The sequence below is a fragment of the Symphalangus syndactylus genome, chromosome 24 (genome assembly GCF_028878055.3).
Source record: "Symphalangus syndactylus isolate Jambi chromosome 24, NHGRI_mSymSyn1-v2.1_pri, whole genome shotgun sequence".
NCBI lineage: Eukaryota > Metazoa > Chordata > Mammalia > Primates > Hylobatidae > Symphalangus > Symphalangus syndactylus.
The window spans coordinates 22,447,558-22,466,569 of record NC_072446.2 but is presented as its reverse complement, the minus strand read 5'-3'; the positions used below and the strand labels follow the sequence as shown (position 1 = coordinate 22,466,569).

At 43.2% G+C, this 19,012-nt stretch overlaps 1 protein-coding gene across 11 annotated transcripts in view; it reads right to left on the bottom strand.

Moving 5' to 3' along the window:
* Positions 1 to 568: 568 nt before the first annotated feature.
* Positions 569 to 19,012, bottom strand: part of UBE2V1 (ubiquitin conjugating enzyme E2 V1) — a 35,442-nt gene continuing 16,998 nt past the window's right edge. For 4 of the 11 annotated variants that reach the window (XM_055266114.2, XM_063633408.1, XM_063633407.1 and 1 more), the window contains 3 exons: positions 16,432 to 16,580; positions 3,563 to 3,688; positions 569 to 2,357 (listed from right to left, as the gene is read on the bottom strand). In XM_055266114.2, coding sequence (XP_055122089.1) covers positions 2,211 to 2,357; positions 3,563 to 3,688; positions 16,432 to 16,580 — 422 coding nt within the window. In that variant the 3' untranslated portion in view covers positions 569 to 2,210. Of the gene's footprint in view, positions 2,358 to 3,562; positions 3,689 to 7,612; positions 7,734 to 13,688; positions 16,031 to 16,431; positions 16,581 to 18,650; positions 18,755 to 19,012 lie in introns of those variants that run through there. The other 7 variants (XM_055266111.2, XM_055266108.2, XM_055266113.2 and 4 more) reach the window with 5 other exon arrangements.

Below are 19,012 nucleotides of genomic sequence, written 5' to 3'. Positions count from 1 at the left end.
ATTTGAGAGGCGGAGGTTGCAGTGAGCTGAGATCGCGCCATTGCACTCCAGCCTGGGCAACAAGAGCAAAACTCTGTCTCAAAACAAAACAACAAAAAAAAACCCTACCATCTTTAGGACAGGGGTTGGCAAACTATGATCCATGGGCCAAATCTAGCCCACTGACTGATTCTGTATGGCTTTTAGCATGAAGAATTATTTTTACAGATGAACATTTGCAAGAGGCTTGATGATAGGGAACATTAATGAATCCCAATTGAACAACATGTTATCTCCTAAAAGAACTCCAGTCCTTACGTTAGTGGGCCAGTAACCTTATAAATAAACTGAATTCCACTTTGAATTTCACCAATTAAAAATTTGGGAAATCTGTTTTCTCTCAGAATATAAGTACTTACACAATGTCCTTAGATTTTGCCTCTTGGCCTGCAAAGCCTATATATTTACTCATTTAGGCCCTTTTAGAAAGTTTGCCGACCCCTGCTGTAGGATGTCAATTTGAATCCCAAAGCATCTAAAACATTAAATTCTGTCCCTAATATGCCAAGAGGAAGAAAAGTACAGCCTGTTAAATATTAACGCACACTTTTTTTATTATATTAAAATCAGGCAATGGTCTGACAATAAAAAGGCTGCTTATGGAATACTGTTATGTTAAACTTCACTTACAGGATGTTAAATCCTTAGAACTAAGGTTTTCCCCCCAGAAAAAGATTAATGGAAACATCAATTGCTTTTCAGACTTGATAGTTGCTGCTTCAAAAGGTGGTTTTACACAAATACTAAATTAAAAAAAAAAAAAAACTTTAGTACACAATGAATTGCTTTTATTTCGGTATGCATCCACATTTCAGCATTTAGTGGTCCTGAACAGCAAGTGGAAAGACGCAGCAATTTGCCAGGAGGTCAAGCCCACCAATTTCGGGGATCTGCTGTGCACACCGGGTTCTTTCTTAATCCCTGCTGAGGATCTTGGGAAGCAGCAGCAGCACCAAAACCAAGGCATGCACCGGATTCAAGGTTCTTTTTGTTCCAGTTGTCAGATTCCAAACTAGACCCCAATGGATTGCAAGGATGACCAAATGAAAGCCCTGTTTAAAACTTCTTCAATTTTTAAAAGCAAAAGCAATTACAGGAAAGTAAAACAATTCAGAGGGATCATGTGTGCTTACAAGTGTCTTCATGTGGTCTTTCTCCAAGTTCAACCACCAAGGACTCCGAGAGCTGGCAGGTCTGAGTAACCCTGGTGACTATTCTTTTCACCTTATCAAAACCTGAGCTAAAAACAATGCATCAGCTGATGACAGCAGAGGGTGGCAGAGCTGAGGACCCAATATTCATTTCCCAGGCTGGTGGAGAGTGAGTGAGTACGATTCCAAAACTAAACAAGGGAGGTCAGAGACTCTTTCCAACCTTACCTGATGGCTTCTGGCCAAAGCAAGGAAGTGTCATGGAAGGTGTTGGGTGGTGACGGTGCAAAAAGGAACTTGAGGAGGAGGGAAGAAAAAGCAGCACCCCTCGATAAAGGTAGGGGAGAGAAGATATGGGGAAAGCCCTGAATTCCTCACCGAAGGCCAATCTCAGAGGGGAGTGGAGGGGTTACAATCTATGCTTCGGCCAAGGGTGGGAGTGGAGGAGGGTGGGGACAGGATGATGGCTTGGAAGGGGCATCACTTAAGACTTAAAAGAAACCAGGGGTGCAGGCGAAACACCCCACACACCTAGCAGTAGTCCCACAGGCTGCGACCTGAAACCTTCACATCTACTCTAACAAGCCCCCCAGGCTAGAGGGCTGTTGTTGCAGGGAGGGTGGGAGGCAGGAGGGTAAGGGGAGAAGGCAGAGACCCCAGGCCGTGTAATCAGCAGCAAGGTGATTGTGTGATGTGTCTTTTCACAGTTGAGTTAGATATGCCCCACCAGTTATGATGGGAATCAATTTAAATAGACTTTCTTGATCCCAGAAGTTCAACTACGTGGACAGTGGTTACACTTGACAGGATGATTCGTTATAGCACAACTTATATATTTCAAATGGACAAAAAATTAGTATCATTTACAGTATCTTAAGATAAATTTCCTTTGAATGGGAGCTTCCTTTCCAGTACTTTGAGGTCTACAAGACGTATCTAGAAAATTTACTACTGTGGAAAATGAAGACTGATTAAATCGAATGGGGGGGAAGGGGAAGGGCCTGTGGTTTTTCTTTTTGATTAATTGCTGTAACACTGTCCTTCGGGCGGCTGAGGGAGTTTCATATTTTCTTTAGACATCATTAGGCGCCGAAGCTCTTGCAGGACAACTTTGATGCTATATGAATTCTGCCATTTTGCTAGCACTGATATGGCTCTTGGGTCCACCTACAACAAGGCAAACAAAAGCAAATTACTCTCAGACTCTCAAACAAAATAGCTATATGCCGGGGTTAAGCTAAGGTGCAAACTGAAGTAAGATGTACTTTTCAAGCTAAATCTGCTGCTAATCCTAATACCTTACATGCGGAATACCTACCTGTTAGAGTCCCTCCCTCCGGTCAACCTGCCTTTCCCTTTTGTGCCCTGAACGATTACTATCTGGGATAAGGAAACGGTGGTACTGACACTTGGTGAGACTCAACCCAGCCCTACTTGGCTCTTCAACAATGGCCGCTGCTGGGCTGGCTGCTGCCAGACTCAGGGCCTGTCCTATTCACTGCGCCCAGGTCGGGGGGACAGATGTGCATGCAGGGCAGTACGGACAGCCAAGGCAAAGGGTGGCCAGGACTCCTGCTCTAGTGACAAGGGCCTGCCACAGAGCCAGCACCTCTCAGGTTAGGGCAGCATTTCCCAAAATAAATTCCCCAAAGCATAGGTTGAGCTCTGGGCTCAGGACTTTAGGTGGAACTCAGATTCAGGATTAAACACTAAACACACTGTAACGAAGCTCATCTCTTTTCAATTTTCTGAGTATCTCAAAGGCGAAGGCTTGGCGTGACGTTAACATGTGTAGCATCCCTTCAACACTTGCTGATCTCCTCTTTTAACAGGAGAGCAGGCCTCAAAGGCTCAAAGCTTTTGGCAAATGACACATGGAGTCAAGATTTATTAACATTGCTCTGTTTTTGTAATATTTACTGTTGCCATTATTGCCCAGCTATGATAACTGACACAGGTTTTTCATTTATGGTAGTAAAAATAAAAAAGCAAGGCCATTAAAGGAAAAAATATATTACATGCCAGTGGTTCACAAATAAGGCCCAGGGGTTAAAGGTGTAGCCCTGGGAAAGATCTTCCACATCTGTGCCTCAGTTTCCTCATCTCTACCTCATTGGGGTGGCATGAGGAAAGAGCTCGTATCTCAAAGCGACCAGCACAGAACTAGCCCAGGGTAAGTGCTGTACGAGTGATCACCAGATATAATTGGGAAACAGGCCCCATCCCAAATCTGTGCTCCTATGCACAGTGATACAGTTTATCAACAAATAACCAAAGAACATAGGAATTGGGCCCAGTCTAAAAGCTCCTGATGTTAATTACAAAGCAATTGTCAACTCCAAGGAACAAGTGGGGTAGAAAAAACAACTTACCACTCCATTAGAACTATTTACTCCATTCATATTAATTTTTGTTACAAATCTTACAAAGGGGGGTGCTTCTGGGTATTTAGGTCCACATTCTATTTTAAGGCTGTATATTCGGTTTTCATAAATTGTCTGGAAAAAAAGGGTACAGAGATGTCACGCAATTACAAACGAAGCATTCAAAAAGGTAGAGCTTGTGAAACCCCATTTATCCCTGACTGTGGAACTGGTACATCTGCTTCCAGCATGGAGTCTACTTGTTCTGTGGTAGGTCAGCAGTTCTATACTAGTTCCTACACTAGTTTATATGACTTTTGGGCCTTGGGGGAATATAAAGAAGATGGAGCATTTAAGCTAGTACCAGTGAAGTTTTAAGTTAGTATTAAGTCTAATCAGAGGGACCTGTTTTTATGTTAATTTCTCTACTTTGCAGTCCTTCTCTGGGGAATGGTAAGAGGCATTCTCTATTCTAGGAAGCCAAGTTCAATGTCCACTCACCAGGATCATCAGCCAATCAGTTAAATACCACTATGTGGTATTAAAGCGCAGAACAGGCCACTGCTTTAGAGAACCTCAAAATTAAGACAAGATGAGGGAGGGGTGCAGACTCAGAGCTGCTTCCCCCTTCTCCATCACTCCGGGGTTAGGCACTGGGTAAGGGATTTCACCTGGGGTGTTCCATCCTTCCCTGCAGTCTTTTTTTTTTTGGTAGTCTGACCTGAGAGATTATTGGCATTCAATGGTTGAGGTGGCACAGGGAAAAACGGTCTTTTTTTTTTTTTTTTTTTTTTTTTTTTTTTTTTTGAGACAGAGTTTTGCTCTTGTTGCCCAGGCTGGAGTGCAATGGTGCGATCTCAGCTCATCACAACCTCCGCCTCCCAGGTTCAAGCGATTCTCCTGTCTCCTGAGTAGCTGAGATTACAGGCATGTGCCACCATGGCCGGGTAATTTTGTATTTTTAGTAGAGACGGGGTTTCTCCATGTTGGCCAGGCTGGTCTCGAACTACTGACCTCAGCTGATCTGCCCTCCTCGGCCTCCCAAAGTGCTGGGATTACAGGCGTGAGCCACTGCACCCAGCCAAAAACAGTCCTTCTTAAAAGGCTAACTGTGCCTTTGTTGAGAAACACTGAAAAGTCCAGCCCCCTATGCCAATAACCTCTTCACTGTACCGTCTACCCCATGAGCAGCGAGACGTGCTCTGTTGCCTGGATGTTCCTTCTGCTTGGAGCGTCCTGCCCCCACCTGAAATGCCTTGCAACCCTGAAGACCCAGCTCAAACACTACCTAGTCCCTAGCTTTCTGTCCCATATGAAGTCACACTGCTATCACATGTGTCTGAAGACCATGCTGAAGGGTAATGTCTCCCAGTTAAGAGTAACCCCCTCAAAGGCAGGGGCTCCCCTCTCTGTGGGTTCCCCTCTCAGGCATCAGTGCCCTCTCCTCAGTAAAGGAGTCTTGTACTGCCTAATTGCTCCCGTGTAAACAGCGGCATCTAGTGGTCTTTGGGGAGAATAAATCAGAGGATGTGATTTACACCCTTGATTCAGAAGGCATTCATAATATACCCATGGAAACTTTTCTTGTCCACAGGGATCCCCAACTATAACCAAACCAAAACTGTAAATTTCTACCTACCCTCAACCTGCCCTCCTCTTCCTCAATGAGTGACATCAGCATCTACCCAGTTAGTTAAAGCAAAAACTAGCAGGCAACCCAATTCCCCTCTCCCTGCCAGCGGTCAGAAGGTGCCACTGTTCTACCTCTGAAAGAGACCCCGTATCCATCCACTTTCCTCCATCACTGTCACCTCTTCTGAACTCCCCCAAGTCTCTTTCTCTCTTGCTCCTGGCACAGCAGCCAGATTGACGTCTTAAAAACAGGAAGCTGTCTCTGCTGGCTTAACCCTCTGATGGCTCCTAGTGACCTGAAGAGGAAGCCAAAGTTCCCAGACTGACCCGGGCAGCCCTAACTGCCTCTTCTTTTACTCTTCTCCCTCCCCTGCCCACCACTCCTCTTCAACCTTGCCAAGTTCTCTCCACCTTGGGGCTCTCACCCCAGCTGCTTCCCCTTGGAAGTCCTCACGATCCCCTCAGCCCCTCCCAGCCCAGGCTCAGTGATGCATCAGGCACCCTCACTAAACACAGAAAAAGGAGGGTGGGGGCCTTGACAAGGGCCCTCAACTGAATTGGTACTCAAATGTTTGTTGAATGAATGTTTCTCTTCCCACTTTTATATTATAAAATAAACACCTCATTGCAATTAAGGTGTTTCCTCAAAGAAAAAAAAAAACCCAGTGAACAGAACAAGTAGGAAGCAAGCAAAGGCATGACTCACATACAGATTTATGGGAAACATGAGAGATCCATCCTCAGAACCTATCATAGTCTCCATCAACAACTACGCACTCAGAGTCGACTGAACAGATCCTGAATGGAGCAAAAATCATGCTCCCTGGTTTTGTCACACAATTCAAGGATGAAATTCCTTACGTTTTAAGGAATCAAATTTCTCACCACTGATGTTCATCTGGTAATTTCACTGGAACACAGTAAAAGAAAGCCTCAAGTCAAGTTATCACAGACACACACCTGAAGGGTCATTTAAAAGCCCCAAGCTAAGGCCGGGCGCGGTGGCTCACACCTGTAATCCCAGCACTTTGGGAAGCCGAGGCGGGCGGATCATGAGGTCAGTAGATCAAGACCATCCTGGCTAACACAGTGAAATCCCGTCTCTACTAAAAATACAAAAAATTAGCCGGGCGTGGTGGTGGGCGCCTGTAGTCCCAGCTACTTGGGAGGCTGAGGCAGGAGAATGGCACGATGTCATGTCATGTCAGCTACTTGGGAGGCTGAGGCAGGAGAATGGCACGATGTGATGACAACCTGGGAGGTGGAGCTTGCAATGAGCCAAGATCCCGCCACTGCACTCCAGCCTGGGCGACAGTGCAAGACTCCATCTCCAAAACAAAACAAAACAAAACAAAAAAACAAAAAACAAACAAAAAACCCCCAAGCTAAGGCTGGGTGTGGTGGCTGACGCCTGTAATTGCAGCATTTGGGGGGGCCGAGGTGGGTGAATAACCTGAGGTCAGGAGTTCGAGACCCATCTGGCCAACATGATGAAACCCTGTCTCTACTAAAAATACAAAAATTAGCCAGCATATTGGCAGGCGCCTGTAGTCCCAGCTAACTGGGGGGCTGAGACAGGTGAACTGCTTAAACCTGGGAGGTGGAAGCTGCAGTGAGCCAAGACTGCACCACTGCACTCCAACTTGGGTGACAGAGTGACACTTTGTCAAAAAAAAAAAAAAAAAGCCCCAGGCTAGACTTTAATAGAAAACAGGGTTACAGGGTTTCTGGTTTTTTTCTTTTATTTTGTTCATGAGTGCTCCAGGGACCTGCTAAAAAGGTTTCAGCAAAGGAAATGTGCCTGAAGGAGAACTGCTGGAACATTCTGTGTCTGTGAGAAATACTGCTCTTAAGATTCATTATTTGAACATGAAACAAACACTTTCCACTTTGTTGATATGGCTCATGCTTTGTGGAGCCGTTTGGCAGTGCTCATCAACATGTGAAATGGGCATGCTCAGACCAGCAGGCCCCTTCCTAGCAATTTCCTTCAGAGAGACGCATACTTGTGCACAAAATGTGAAGCACTGTCTGCAATAGCAAAAATAACTACAATCTACATGTCTACTTGCAAGGGACTATATGGACGTGGCATATTCATATAACCCGGAGACTTCGTAGCCTTCTCAAAGGCCGAGGGACACTCCTTGGGTACACACACACACGAAAGACTGGCAAAACATGGCACTGGGTATAGACAATACATTGTAGGATATGTATAGCCTATAAAAGCAGACATACACTTTCTTCCAATTCTGGGTATATTTGTGTGCACACAGGCTACTTCGTTCATTAGGCACTACAGGCCCAGAGCCTGGAGATTATAAATTTTTCCTGGGCCAAATGCATATATAAGAGATAACCCCAGTCTAATCATTAAAAAAAAAAAAAAGACAAATTCCAATAGAGAGACAGTCTACAAAATACCTGACCAGTACTCCTCAAAACAGCCAAGGGCATCAAAAACAAGAAAAACCTGAGAAATGTCATTGCCACGAGGAGCCAGAGATATGACGACTAAGTGTAATGTGGTATCTTGGATGGGATTCTGGAACAAAAAACAGACATAAGTAAAAACTAAGAACACCTGAAGAAAGTATGGACTTTAGTTAATAATAATGTATCAACATTGGTTTATTGGTTGTGACAAATGTACCATACTAACATAAGATGCTAGCAACAGGGAAAAGGTAGTACAGGAAGTACTACCTTTGCAACTTTTCTATAAGCCTGTAAGTATTAGAAAATAAAATTTGTTTTAAAAATGTATGAGCTAGGCTAGGCACGGTGGCCCACGCCTGTAATCTCAGCACTTTGGGAGGCCAAGACAGGAGGACTGTGTGAGCCCAGGAGTTCAAGACCAGCCTGGGCAACAAAGTGAGACCCTGTCTTTACAAAAAGTAAAAAAATTAGCCAGGTGTGGTGGTGCGCCTGTGGTCTTGGCTACTTGGGAGGCTGAGGCAGGAGGATTACTTGAGCCCAGGAGGTCAAGGCTGCAGTGAGCTGTGATTGTGTCACTGCACTTCAGCCTGGCTGACAGATGAGACCCTATCTCAAAAAAAAAAAAAAAAAAGTATGAGATATGAGAAAAGGAATAAGGTATTAATTACAAAAATATGCAAGGAAAATTACAAAATCTAAACATACAAAAAGGAAACATTAGGTCAACTGGTCACCTGCTATTCAGTTCGAATCTTATGTAGTTATATACAAATTACGTTTAATGTACAATGTGGGTACATGCTATGTTAGAATGCAGATCACAGTAACTGCTGGGGAGAAGAGTGGGGATATGGCAGTTAGGGATAAGTCAGGAAATAAGACTCCACACTAGGTTTTATAACAGAATTTAATGTAAGACATTGGTTAAACAGGCGTCAGTGGACTGAAAATGTTCAAAGGGAATCTAAGCTAACACAGATGTAATAACGAAATGAAGCAGGATGGAAACTCTTAAGGGAGGGGGGGATAAGCTGGAGTTTACCAGGGTTGTGTTTACCAGGGTTGGAGGCTAAGGAAGAGGTCTGCAGAGTTGAACTCAGAACTCTGAGAAAGGGGTGCTGCCTGGCTGCTGCTAGAACCTCCAAGGAGAGGGCTTGGCAGGATGTGATGAGGCTGGTTTTGTGAATGTCCCCAAAAAGCTGGAGGCTGAAACCCACTACTGATGCCAGGATGAAGGGCTGTTACCAGGGTGGTACAGACAGAACAAACAGGCAAACAGGATACAGCAAATCCCTTTTCCCTTCCCCATGCCTTTCAGGCTCTCTCTTGTGTCCCTGACTGGTGGAACCTTCAGAGGAAGACAGCTGACAAAGGAAAAGTGTAGTGTGCAGAGTCCCAGCCCCAGCATCCAAAGCAGAGTGGAGAGAAGTGGGCTTGGAGTTTCCTAGCCAGCAGCAGCAGGCACCTCTCTGCACAGCGACAAGACACAATTATCCTTTGTACAGAGACTTTCCCTCTTCCCACCACTCATGGTATCCTTCTGAGTGAGCACGGGGCCTATCTCTAGGCAATAGTAAGTTTTCACTTCTCTAGTTAGGTTGTAGAATATTTGGGTGGCACTCAGACTTAAGGACTGAATGGTCAAATTAACCACATGATCCTAATAGAAAATAAAAAGGAGGAGGCATTTGCCCCTTCACATTTGCTTGCTGTTCCTTTAGGTATCATCCCAGTATGAGCCCCTCACCTCAGCAGCAAGAGCTGGTTCTGGGCTTCAGTGTCTTTTGCACTCCTACAACCAGCCTTGCCCCTGCCCCGCGGGTGCCAGCAGCAGCAGAGGGGGCACCTTTTCCCCAAGTGCCAGGTTCTGACAGCCCAAGCTTCCTCTCTTGGTCTCCCAAACCCAGGGGGTGGTTACTGTTTCTGCAGCAGTATCTCTGTGTTCTCACAGTGTGCCTTCTTTGATTTTTTAGTCCAACATCTATTTGATCAACTTCATATATTAAATTATCTCTGTTGCCTAGTATTGGATATAGATCCAAAGGAAATTAAATCAGTATCTCAAAGAGATCATCTGCGCTTCCACGCTCATTGCAGTTATTCACAATAGCCAATATATGGAAACAGCTTAAATGTCCTAGAGAAAATATGGCATATATCACACAATGAAATATTATTCAGCCATAAATAAGAAATCCTGCCAGTCGGAGAATTGCTTGAACCTGGGAGGCGGGGGTTACAGTGAGCCGAGATGGCGCCACTGCACTCCAGCCCGGGTGACAGTGTGAGACTCTGTCTCAAAAAAAAGAAAGAAATCTTGCTAGTCATGACAACATGGATGAGCCTGAAGGACATTATGCTAAGTGAAATCAGCCAGACACAGAAAGATAAAAAGTGTATGATCTCACTTATACATGGAATCTAAAAGTAGAACTCACAGAAGCAGAGAACAGAACAGTGGTTGACAGGGACCAGGGTGTAAGGGGAGATACTGGTCAAAGGGCACAAACTTTCAGTTATGAGTAAGTTCTGGGAATCTAATGTAAAGCATGGTGACTACAATTAATAATACTGGATTGTTTACTTAAAATTTGGTAAAAGAGTAGATCTTAAGTGTCCTTACCACAGACACACAAGGTAGCTACGTGTGGTGATGGATGCGTTGATTAATTTGGTTGTGGTAATCATTATGCGATGTATATCGAATCATCACATTGTATACCTTGGATATACACAGTTTTTATTTATCAATTACACCTCAATAAAGCTGGGAAAAAAATTACCTGGTATGGTTTCTCTTTTCCTGACTGACACAGAGTTAAAGCAGGACTAAGTTAAATTCTTATTCTATATACTCTGTATTGTTGAAAAAAAAAAATTGTTTTTGAGACAAGAGTCTCACTCTGTCGCCCAAGTTGGAGTCCAGTGGTATGATCTTGGCCCACTGAAACCTCTGCCTTCTGGGTTCAAGCAATTCTCCCTCCTCAGCCTCCTGAGTAGCTGGGACTACAGGCGCGCATCACTACGCCCAGCTAATTTTTGTATTTTTAGTAGAGATGGGGTTTCAACATGTTGGCCAGGCTGGTCTCGACTCCTGACCTCAAGTGATTCACCTGCCTCGGCCTCCCAAAGCGCTGGGATTACAGGTGTGAATCACCACACCTGGGCTTTTGTCGTTAAAAATTTTTACAAGAATATATTCATATTCATTAATCAGTCATATAACTTAAAGGCTTTTTTTTTTTTTTTGAGATGGAGTTTCGCTCTTGTCGCAAGCAGTGGCACGATCTCGGCTTACTGCAACCTCTACCTCCCAGGTTCAGGTGATTCTCCTGCCTCAGCCTCCCGAGTCAGGCATCTGCCACCGTGCCCAGCTAATTTTTGTACTTTTTTAGTAGAGACGGGGTTTCGCCATATTGGCCAGGCTGGTTTTGAACTCCTGACCTCAGGTGATCTGCCCACCTCAGCCTCCCAAAGTGCTGGAATTACAGGCGTGAGCTACCAAGCCCCGCCTCAAAGCTTTTAAAAAAGACATCAGTCAATATGCACTGATATAGAAAGATGTCCACCATCTATTAGGTGAAAAAAAATTAACTTGTAAAACATTATGCATAGGAAGATCCCATTTTTCTTAAAAAGATATGTATTTACGTTTGCATACCCACAGCAAAAGTGGGTAGAAACACACCACACACCAACTTAAGTTTCATTCGATGGTGAGCATAATGAATCAGAGAAAGGATCATTTTCCTTTTACTTCCTACACCCCTGTAATTATGTTTGGTTCCTCTGAAGCATGGGTACCAGTACTTCAGGGTATAAACACACATCCAGGCTCTAATCCACACATAAAACACCTGGCCAGGTGTGGTGGCTCACGCCTGTAATCCCAGCACTTTGAGAGGCCAAGGTGGGCGGATCACCTGAGGTCAGGAGTCTGAGACCAGCCTGGCCAACATGGCAAAAACCTGTCTCTACTAAAAATATAAAAATTAGCCGGGCGTGGTGGTGTGTGCCTATAAGCCCAGCTACTAGGGAGGCCGAGGCAGAAGAATCGCTTGAACCCGGGAGACAGAGACTGCCGTGAGCTGAAATCACGCCACTGCACTCCAGCCTGGGCAACAGAGCAAGACTCCATCTCAAAAAAACAGAAAAAACACTATTTGGAGAACCCCAGAGGCACAACAGTGCTTCTCAATGATGGCAATTTTTGCCCCTCTGCTGGGAAGGGGAAGGGAGGATCAAGCATTGTCTAGACACATTTATGGTTGTTGCAATGGAGACAGGGGGTACTGCTGGCATCTAGTGAGTAGAGGCCAGGGATGCTGCTAAACAGCCTACAATACACATACCTAGCACCCCTATGACAAAGAAAAGAACCAGCCCTATATGCCGAGGCTGAGAAACTCTGCTCTATATAACTTGACTATTGTTAGTACTTCTGTGGTCAAAGTAGAAATATTCCATGTCTAATGCTGTGGACAGCTAGACATTTGCCAGAATTGTGCAAGGAGTAGTTGGCTCAGAAGCTTTGTTTTTAGGTTTAGAGGATTTGCTTTTCTTTAAATAAAAACAAACAAAAAAAGTGGGGGCACCGTTCAAACAGCACACACATATGACTAAAACATTCAAAGAGTACAGAAGGGTACATGGTAAAAAGTAAGTTTCCTTTCCACTCCAGCCCTGGCCAGCCAGCTCCCTTCTGAAGAAGACAACCCCTGTCAGCAGCTTCTTTCCCATTCCTCCAGAGGTATTCTAAGCACACAGAAGCAGTGTATGCATGAGCTCTTCTCTGCCCCCAAGGCCCCCCACTCCAACTGGCAGCATACTCTGTCTCCTGTTTTATAATTTACTTTTTCACAATATCATGGAGATCATTCCACTTCAGCACACATAAATCTGTCTCATTGTTCAACAGCTAAACAGGACATAATATGGCATACTCAAAGACAATGATGTTGTTTCCAATATTTTGCTACTACTGACAATGCTGCATGAAATAATTTTGTACACTGCCTTTGGGCAATACATTCAAGAGAAACTGGAAAGTAAATTCCTAGAAGAATTCCTGGATCATATGGTACAAACCTTTGAAATTTTGATGGAAAATGTTCTTTTGAGTAAAACAATAACAAAAACCTAATAGGGAGATGAGTTACTCAAGTGCTCTATTTAGATGCTTTAATAATTATGTGGATATTCGAGTTACACAGCAAATAGCTCATGTGCTAATCATAAAAGATTGGTCACAGGACGCATCTACATGCAGATAGTTCCTTTTATGACTTAGTTTCCAACCTTGGGGAACCAGGATAATAAAAACTACAGGGGTGAAAAGACAATAACAAGTGTTGGTGAGAATGTGGAGAAATGGGAACTCTCAGGCATTGCTAGTAGGAATGGAAAATGGTGCTGCCACTTTGGGAAACAGTTTGGCATTTCCTCCAAATGTTAAACACAGTTACCATATGATCCAGCAATTCCACTCGTAGGTATACACCCAGGGGAATTCAACAATGTATCTCTGGCTGGGCGCGATGGCTCACACCTGTAATTCCAGCACTTTGGGAGGCCAAGGTGGGTGGATCATGAGGTCAGGAGTTCAAGACCAGCCTGGCTAAGATGGTGAAACCCCGTCTCTACTAAAAATACAAAACTAGCTGGGCGTGGTGGCAGGTAATCCCAGCTACTCAGGAGGCTAAGGCAGAGAATTGCTTGAATCCAGGAGGCGGAGGTTGCAGTGAGCCGAGATTGCGCCACTGCACTCCAGCCTGGGAGACAGAGCGAGACTCCAACTCAAAAAAAAAAAAATAAATAAATAAATATATATATATATATATATGCTATATATTATGTATGTTATATATTATATATAGGCTTGGAGGATTTGCTTTACTTTAAATAAAAATATATTATATTATAATTATATATCTTATATAATTATATGTAATATATATTACATATCATATATGTTATATAAATACACAGTACATATAATATATAACATAACATATGCATTATATAATATATAATGCATTATATGATATATAATTATATATAATATATAGTGCATTATAATATATAATTATATATAATATATGTACATCTTCAAAGGAGGAAAAATTAGGTAGCCAAAAACAAAAAGTATATCCATGTATTCCAGCAGATGTAGATAAAAAAAAAAAAAGAAAATATATGTCCACACACAAACCTGTATATAAATGTTCCTAGCAGCATTATTTATAATAGCCAAAAGGTAGAAACAACCCAAATGTTCATCGACAAATGGAAAAACAAAATACGGCATATCTGTACAATGGAATATTATTCAGCCATAACAAGAATAAAAGTATTGATAGATGCTACAATATGCTTGAACCTTGAAAAAATTATGCCGAGTAAAGGAAGCCAGTCACAAAAGGCCACATACTGTAGAATTCCATTTATAATAGATGTTCAGAAAAGGCAAATTCATTGAGCTAGAAAGTAGACTGATGATTGTCAAAGATGGGAAATGGGGGATGTGGGAGGGAGAATGGGGGGTGCCTACCGATGGGTATGGGGTTCCTCTTAGAGGTGACGAAAACGTTCTGAAATTAGTGACGGATGCACAACTCTGAATATAAGACCACTGAACTGTACATTTAAAAGGGTGAATTCTATCCCAATAAAGCTGCTACCAAAAACAAATACATGGAGGACTCCTGGCATACCATAGCTACTCATTACAACTTCCAAAGCCTCTTTTGGAAAGAGATAAACTGAAATTCAGGGTAGCCCAAGCTGTTTTAGGCAGATAGAATATTTTCAGCAGAACTTACTGATTCATCGTCTTGTGTGTTTTTTCGAAAGTGTACAATTCAGTGGTATTTAGTGTATCACAATGTTGTACATTGGTTCAATTCTCAATATTTTAGAACCTGTAAATCAGTAAGTCGATTAACAAATCTATTGAGTTGGCCGGGCGCGGTGGCTCACGCCTGTAATCCCAGCACTTTGGGAGGCCGAGGCGGGCAGATCACAAGGTCAGGAGATCGAGACCATCCTGGCTAACACGGTGAAACCCCGTCTCTACTAAAAATACAAAAAATTAGCCGGACGAGGTGGCAGGCGCCTGTAGTCCCAGCTACGCGGGAGGCTGAGGCAGGAGAATGACGTGAACCCCGGGGGGCGGAGCCTGCAGTGAGCCGAGATCGCGCCACTGCACTCCAGCCTGGGTGAAAGAGTGAGACTCCGTCTCAAAAAAACAAACAAACAAACAAAAAAAAACAAACAAAAAAATCTATTGAGTACCCCATTCTGAGTCATTTCTAGGTATTCTGGGAAGTAAGGAGGGAAGCACAGTTCTCATCCTCAAGATGATCCAAAATCATTCTTAGGAAGAGAAGACATGCAGTGAAGAAGACGTCAGCATATGATGGACCTTCAGAGACAGCAAAGAAAATTATCTCCACGGAGAAACAGGATTTCTAGATTGGGTTTTCCCCGGTATTTAGCAGACACAGAAAATTCTGGTTTTCACAGGAAAAAAAGGATAAAGAAATGAGTAAAAACAGATCGAATGTATATATTTTTTAAACTCCACAAAACGATAGGGTCACAAAATGACTTAAGAAGCAACATTAAATGGCAAAGCCAATCATTCACCATGAATGTTGATGACCATCTGAGGTGAGCATTAGTGTCCTAACACTTAACGAACATGTCACTTGTCCCTATTCCAGCCGGGGCCACACCCTACATGTCTTTCTGCTCCCACAGTGCTAGTGCAGAGTCCTGCACACAATCAAAAGAATGAATGAATGTTGTCATCATCCTTAAACACAAGCAGACACAGGACAGGTCTTGCTACATTCAGGCAGAAGCCCTTACTGCTTGTCTGAAGTGTGTGTCACAGTATGGAAATCGATTTCTTGACTCCTACATCAAGTTACTACTTGATTAGTATCTTCTAAAATGGTAACAGATGAAAACTCAAAATGTAAACAAAAGGGAGACACCACAGCACAGTGGTTAAGAGCACAGGCTCTGGAGTCAGATCTGGTTTGGGGGTTACCAGCTATGTGACTTTGGGCAAGAGACCTGACTCCTCTGAGTCTGTCTCCTCATCTGTAAAATGGAATGCAATTGCACCTAACAATAGGGTCTTGTGAGAGTTAAGAGACATTTCTTGAGGGTTTACAATGTGTCCTCAAAAAATGGTTGGCTGGCATTATGAAGACTGGGAACTCTCACAAATCAGGAAGTTCTGAAAGAGGCCACTTTTCCCCATCCTCACTGTCTTCGTCTTCTTTGCAAAGGCCTCTGGGTCTAGTAGTGCCTGGAATAGACCAGGAGCTGACAGGCTGGCAAGGGACCTTTGCTGAATGGCCCAAGGAACTAGGATACAGGTGCACGGCAGACCTGGGAGACAGTGAGGAAAAACCACAACTGGGAAGGCTTTCCAGAGTTCATTTGGAGACTGGCTTCAGGAATACTGGCTATACCTAGGGCCTAGTTATTTGGTTAGCCCAGAGATTGTTCTGAATGACATCTGACGGTGCAATGACTTCACACCTCACTGTCTACATTGTCATATAAATTCACACTATGAGTCTAAACAGGTTTTTGCTTACCATTTAGAGGGGTTAAACAGCATCAGAGGAGGTTCAAATATATAAAATGAAACTGGTCAAAAAAGAATAGCCACATTTCAGAAAATATACCATTGGTGAGCTTTTTTTCCGTGATAAGGCTAATATTTTTTAAAAGGAGGCACAGTGAATTTAAGACATTGACATTTATAGCCGTAGCTCGACGCTTACTCTTGGAGGCCCAATTATCATCCCTGTCCATCTTGTAAGTGTCATGTCTTCGTCATCTTCTAGACCCCAGCTAACTGTGCCATCTCCTACTCCTTTCTGGCCTTCTTCGAGTTCTTCCAACAGTCGGAAATTGCGAGGGACTTTTACTCCTAAAATAAATGGAAAGAAATTCAAGATACCAGCAACTCCAGGGGAACTTGTAAGCCTAGAGCTAGCTGCTCATTATCTCTCCCTGGGAATCAAGATGCTAACATGCAAAAAATCACGGAAAGTTATTACACCTCAAACTTGCTACTTACAAAGCTATCAGTATCAACCAGCACAACCAGAGGGAAGGGGCACATGGTTCTCTGACAGGTGAAGTGACTAAGGCTAGATAACCAAACTTAGAAAGATACCCCACCCCTACCCCTTGGACAAACCTCCTAATGGGCTTACATGTCTAAATGTCTATGAATTGGGGGTCAACTAGTGTGAGATGAAAACCATCAATATCAGGCACTAACAAAAGTACCTTGGAAGACAAGAGGCTAAGACTATGCTTATTTGTTGGCATGACTCTCAAACAACCTTTAGGAGGAATAGTCACCATGGATATGGCAAATAAAAATGGTATCCTCTTAATCAACTAAGAGTCAACCGAAGGCACCAAGGATAAAATATTCTATTGTTTTTCAATTATTTAAGTGATAGTTTCTCTTTTAACTTACAAAAAAGCTAAAAGGGAATAGCTGGTTCTCTAATTTTTTTCCAAAAATCCCAAAGCCTGGCAAGTAGCTCTTGAAAGCAACGCATGAAAACACCTCACAGGTTCAAGCCACAGTACCGGGTTCAGGCTGAGGCTTGAGCCATTTCTAGGTGTCTTCTAGAACAGAACCTAGGTACTGGGGCCAGACAAGGGATGGGGCTATGGGAGGAGAGAGAGATGGCCTTTCCTTCTGTGCTTGGGGAACAAATCATCTCTCTTAGGGTTGCACTCCCAACCAATCCTGCCTGTCTCTCCTTCCTCCCCCATTTTCCCTGGCATATGCACTATTTTCTCTGGAAAAAACTCAGGATCCAGTCAAGTTTCAAGCTCTCTGCCTTGAATGCTGAGCTCTCAATTGGCCAGACTCTCAGAGACAAATAGGACTCAGAGACAAATGTGACTGTGAAGAGAGGCTCACTGGAGGGACCCCAGATTGTGGGAGGTGTTGCCAGTATTTGTATTTCCAAAAGTGTAGGACACATGCCATTAATTCAATTGGAATAAATATTTGAGCACTTAGTATACATCGGGGACTTTTCTAAGCACTGAAGAACAAGCAGTGAATAAAACAAAAATGCCTGTAGCTTACATTCTAGTAGGAGACATATAATGGACAAAAATCAATATGTAAATTATACAGTATGACAGATCCTGGTGTTCTGGAGGAGGGAGTAATATGGGAGGGGCTATACTTTTAAATGGAGGGATAAAGGATAAGTTTTACTGCAATCAGGTGTCATAACTAAAGACCTGAGGAAGGTGAGAGGGCATGATTTATGGATAGCTGAGGGGAAAGTCTTTGAGACAGAGCAAACAAGTGCAAAGGCCCTAAAATAGAGGCTGCTTAGGGTGTCAAAGGACAGTAAGGAGGCCAATTTAGCTCAAACCAAGTGAGGAAGATGAGACAGCAAGAGGAGATTAAGGATGCCAACTGTTACTGAGTGACATGATCTGTCTTGTTTATAACAGGATCCCTCAGACTGCTGTGTGAGGATGAGAGTGAAGGAAGCAAGGGCAGAAGCAGCTAGGAGGCTACTGCAATAATCCTAGCAAAAGATAATACCGGTTTGGACCAGGGTGATAGCAGGAAAGTAGTGAGGAGCGGCATAATTCTAGGCATTTTAGAGGTCTGAGCTGTGGAGATTTGCTATCAAGTTGCCTGTGAGGTGTCAGAGACAAGAGTCAACTACAGCTCCCAGGTTTTTGGTCCAAGCAACTGAAGGACAGAGTTGGTAGTGGTATGTTAGAGGGCTTGCGGTGGTATGTGACTGAACACTTCATTTTACAGTCATGTATTTATGTTTAAGAATAATTTATTTAGGGTAAGTAATATACGAACTTACCATTTATAATAATGGTAAAAGTTTCCTTTAAAATAAATGTAAGCAAAAGAGTCAGTTGATTACAAGAAAAATATTAAATAGTACTACATATGGTATTTGAAAAGAAACAGCAAAACCTGCAAGCATACTTGAACTGCTTGTTTGGAAAACACTGGCATTTTCATCTGCACAGCAGCCAACTGGATTATTCAGCTATACTGGATTAAGTCTCCTGTAGCAAACATAAAACTGAAAGATAGTGGTGACATTATCGGCAAAAAGCCAGACAACACAACTATTGTTCAGAAAGGGTTCAATCTAAATCTTTAATAATCCTAATTAGGCTGGGGGGTGGGGAAGTCACTGCATTACTACTGGTTAATTTATAAGCCTGCACTAATAAAAATGAACATCAAAAGAACACAGAATCATATTGATAGGAAGGCTGATGACTGAGGTACTTGTTCACAGATCGTGTTATGGGCTGAACTGTGTTCCCCTCAAATTTATA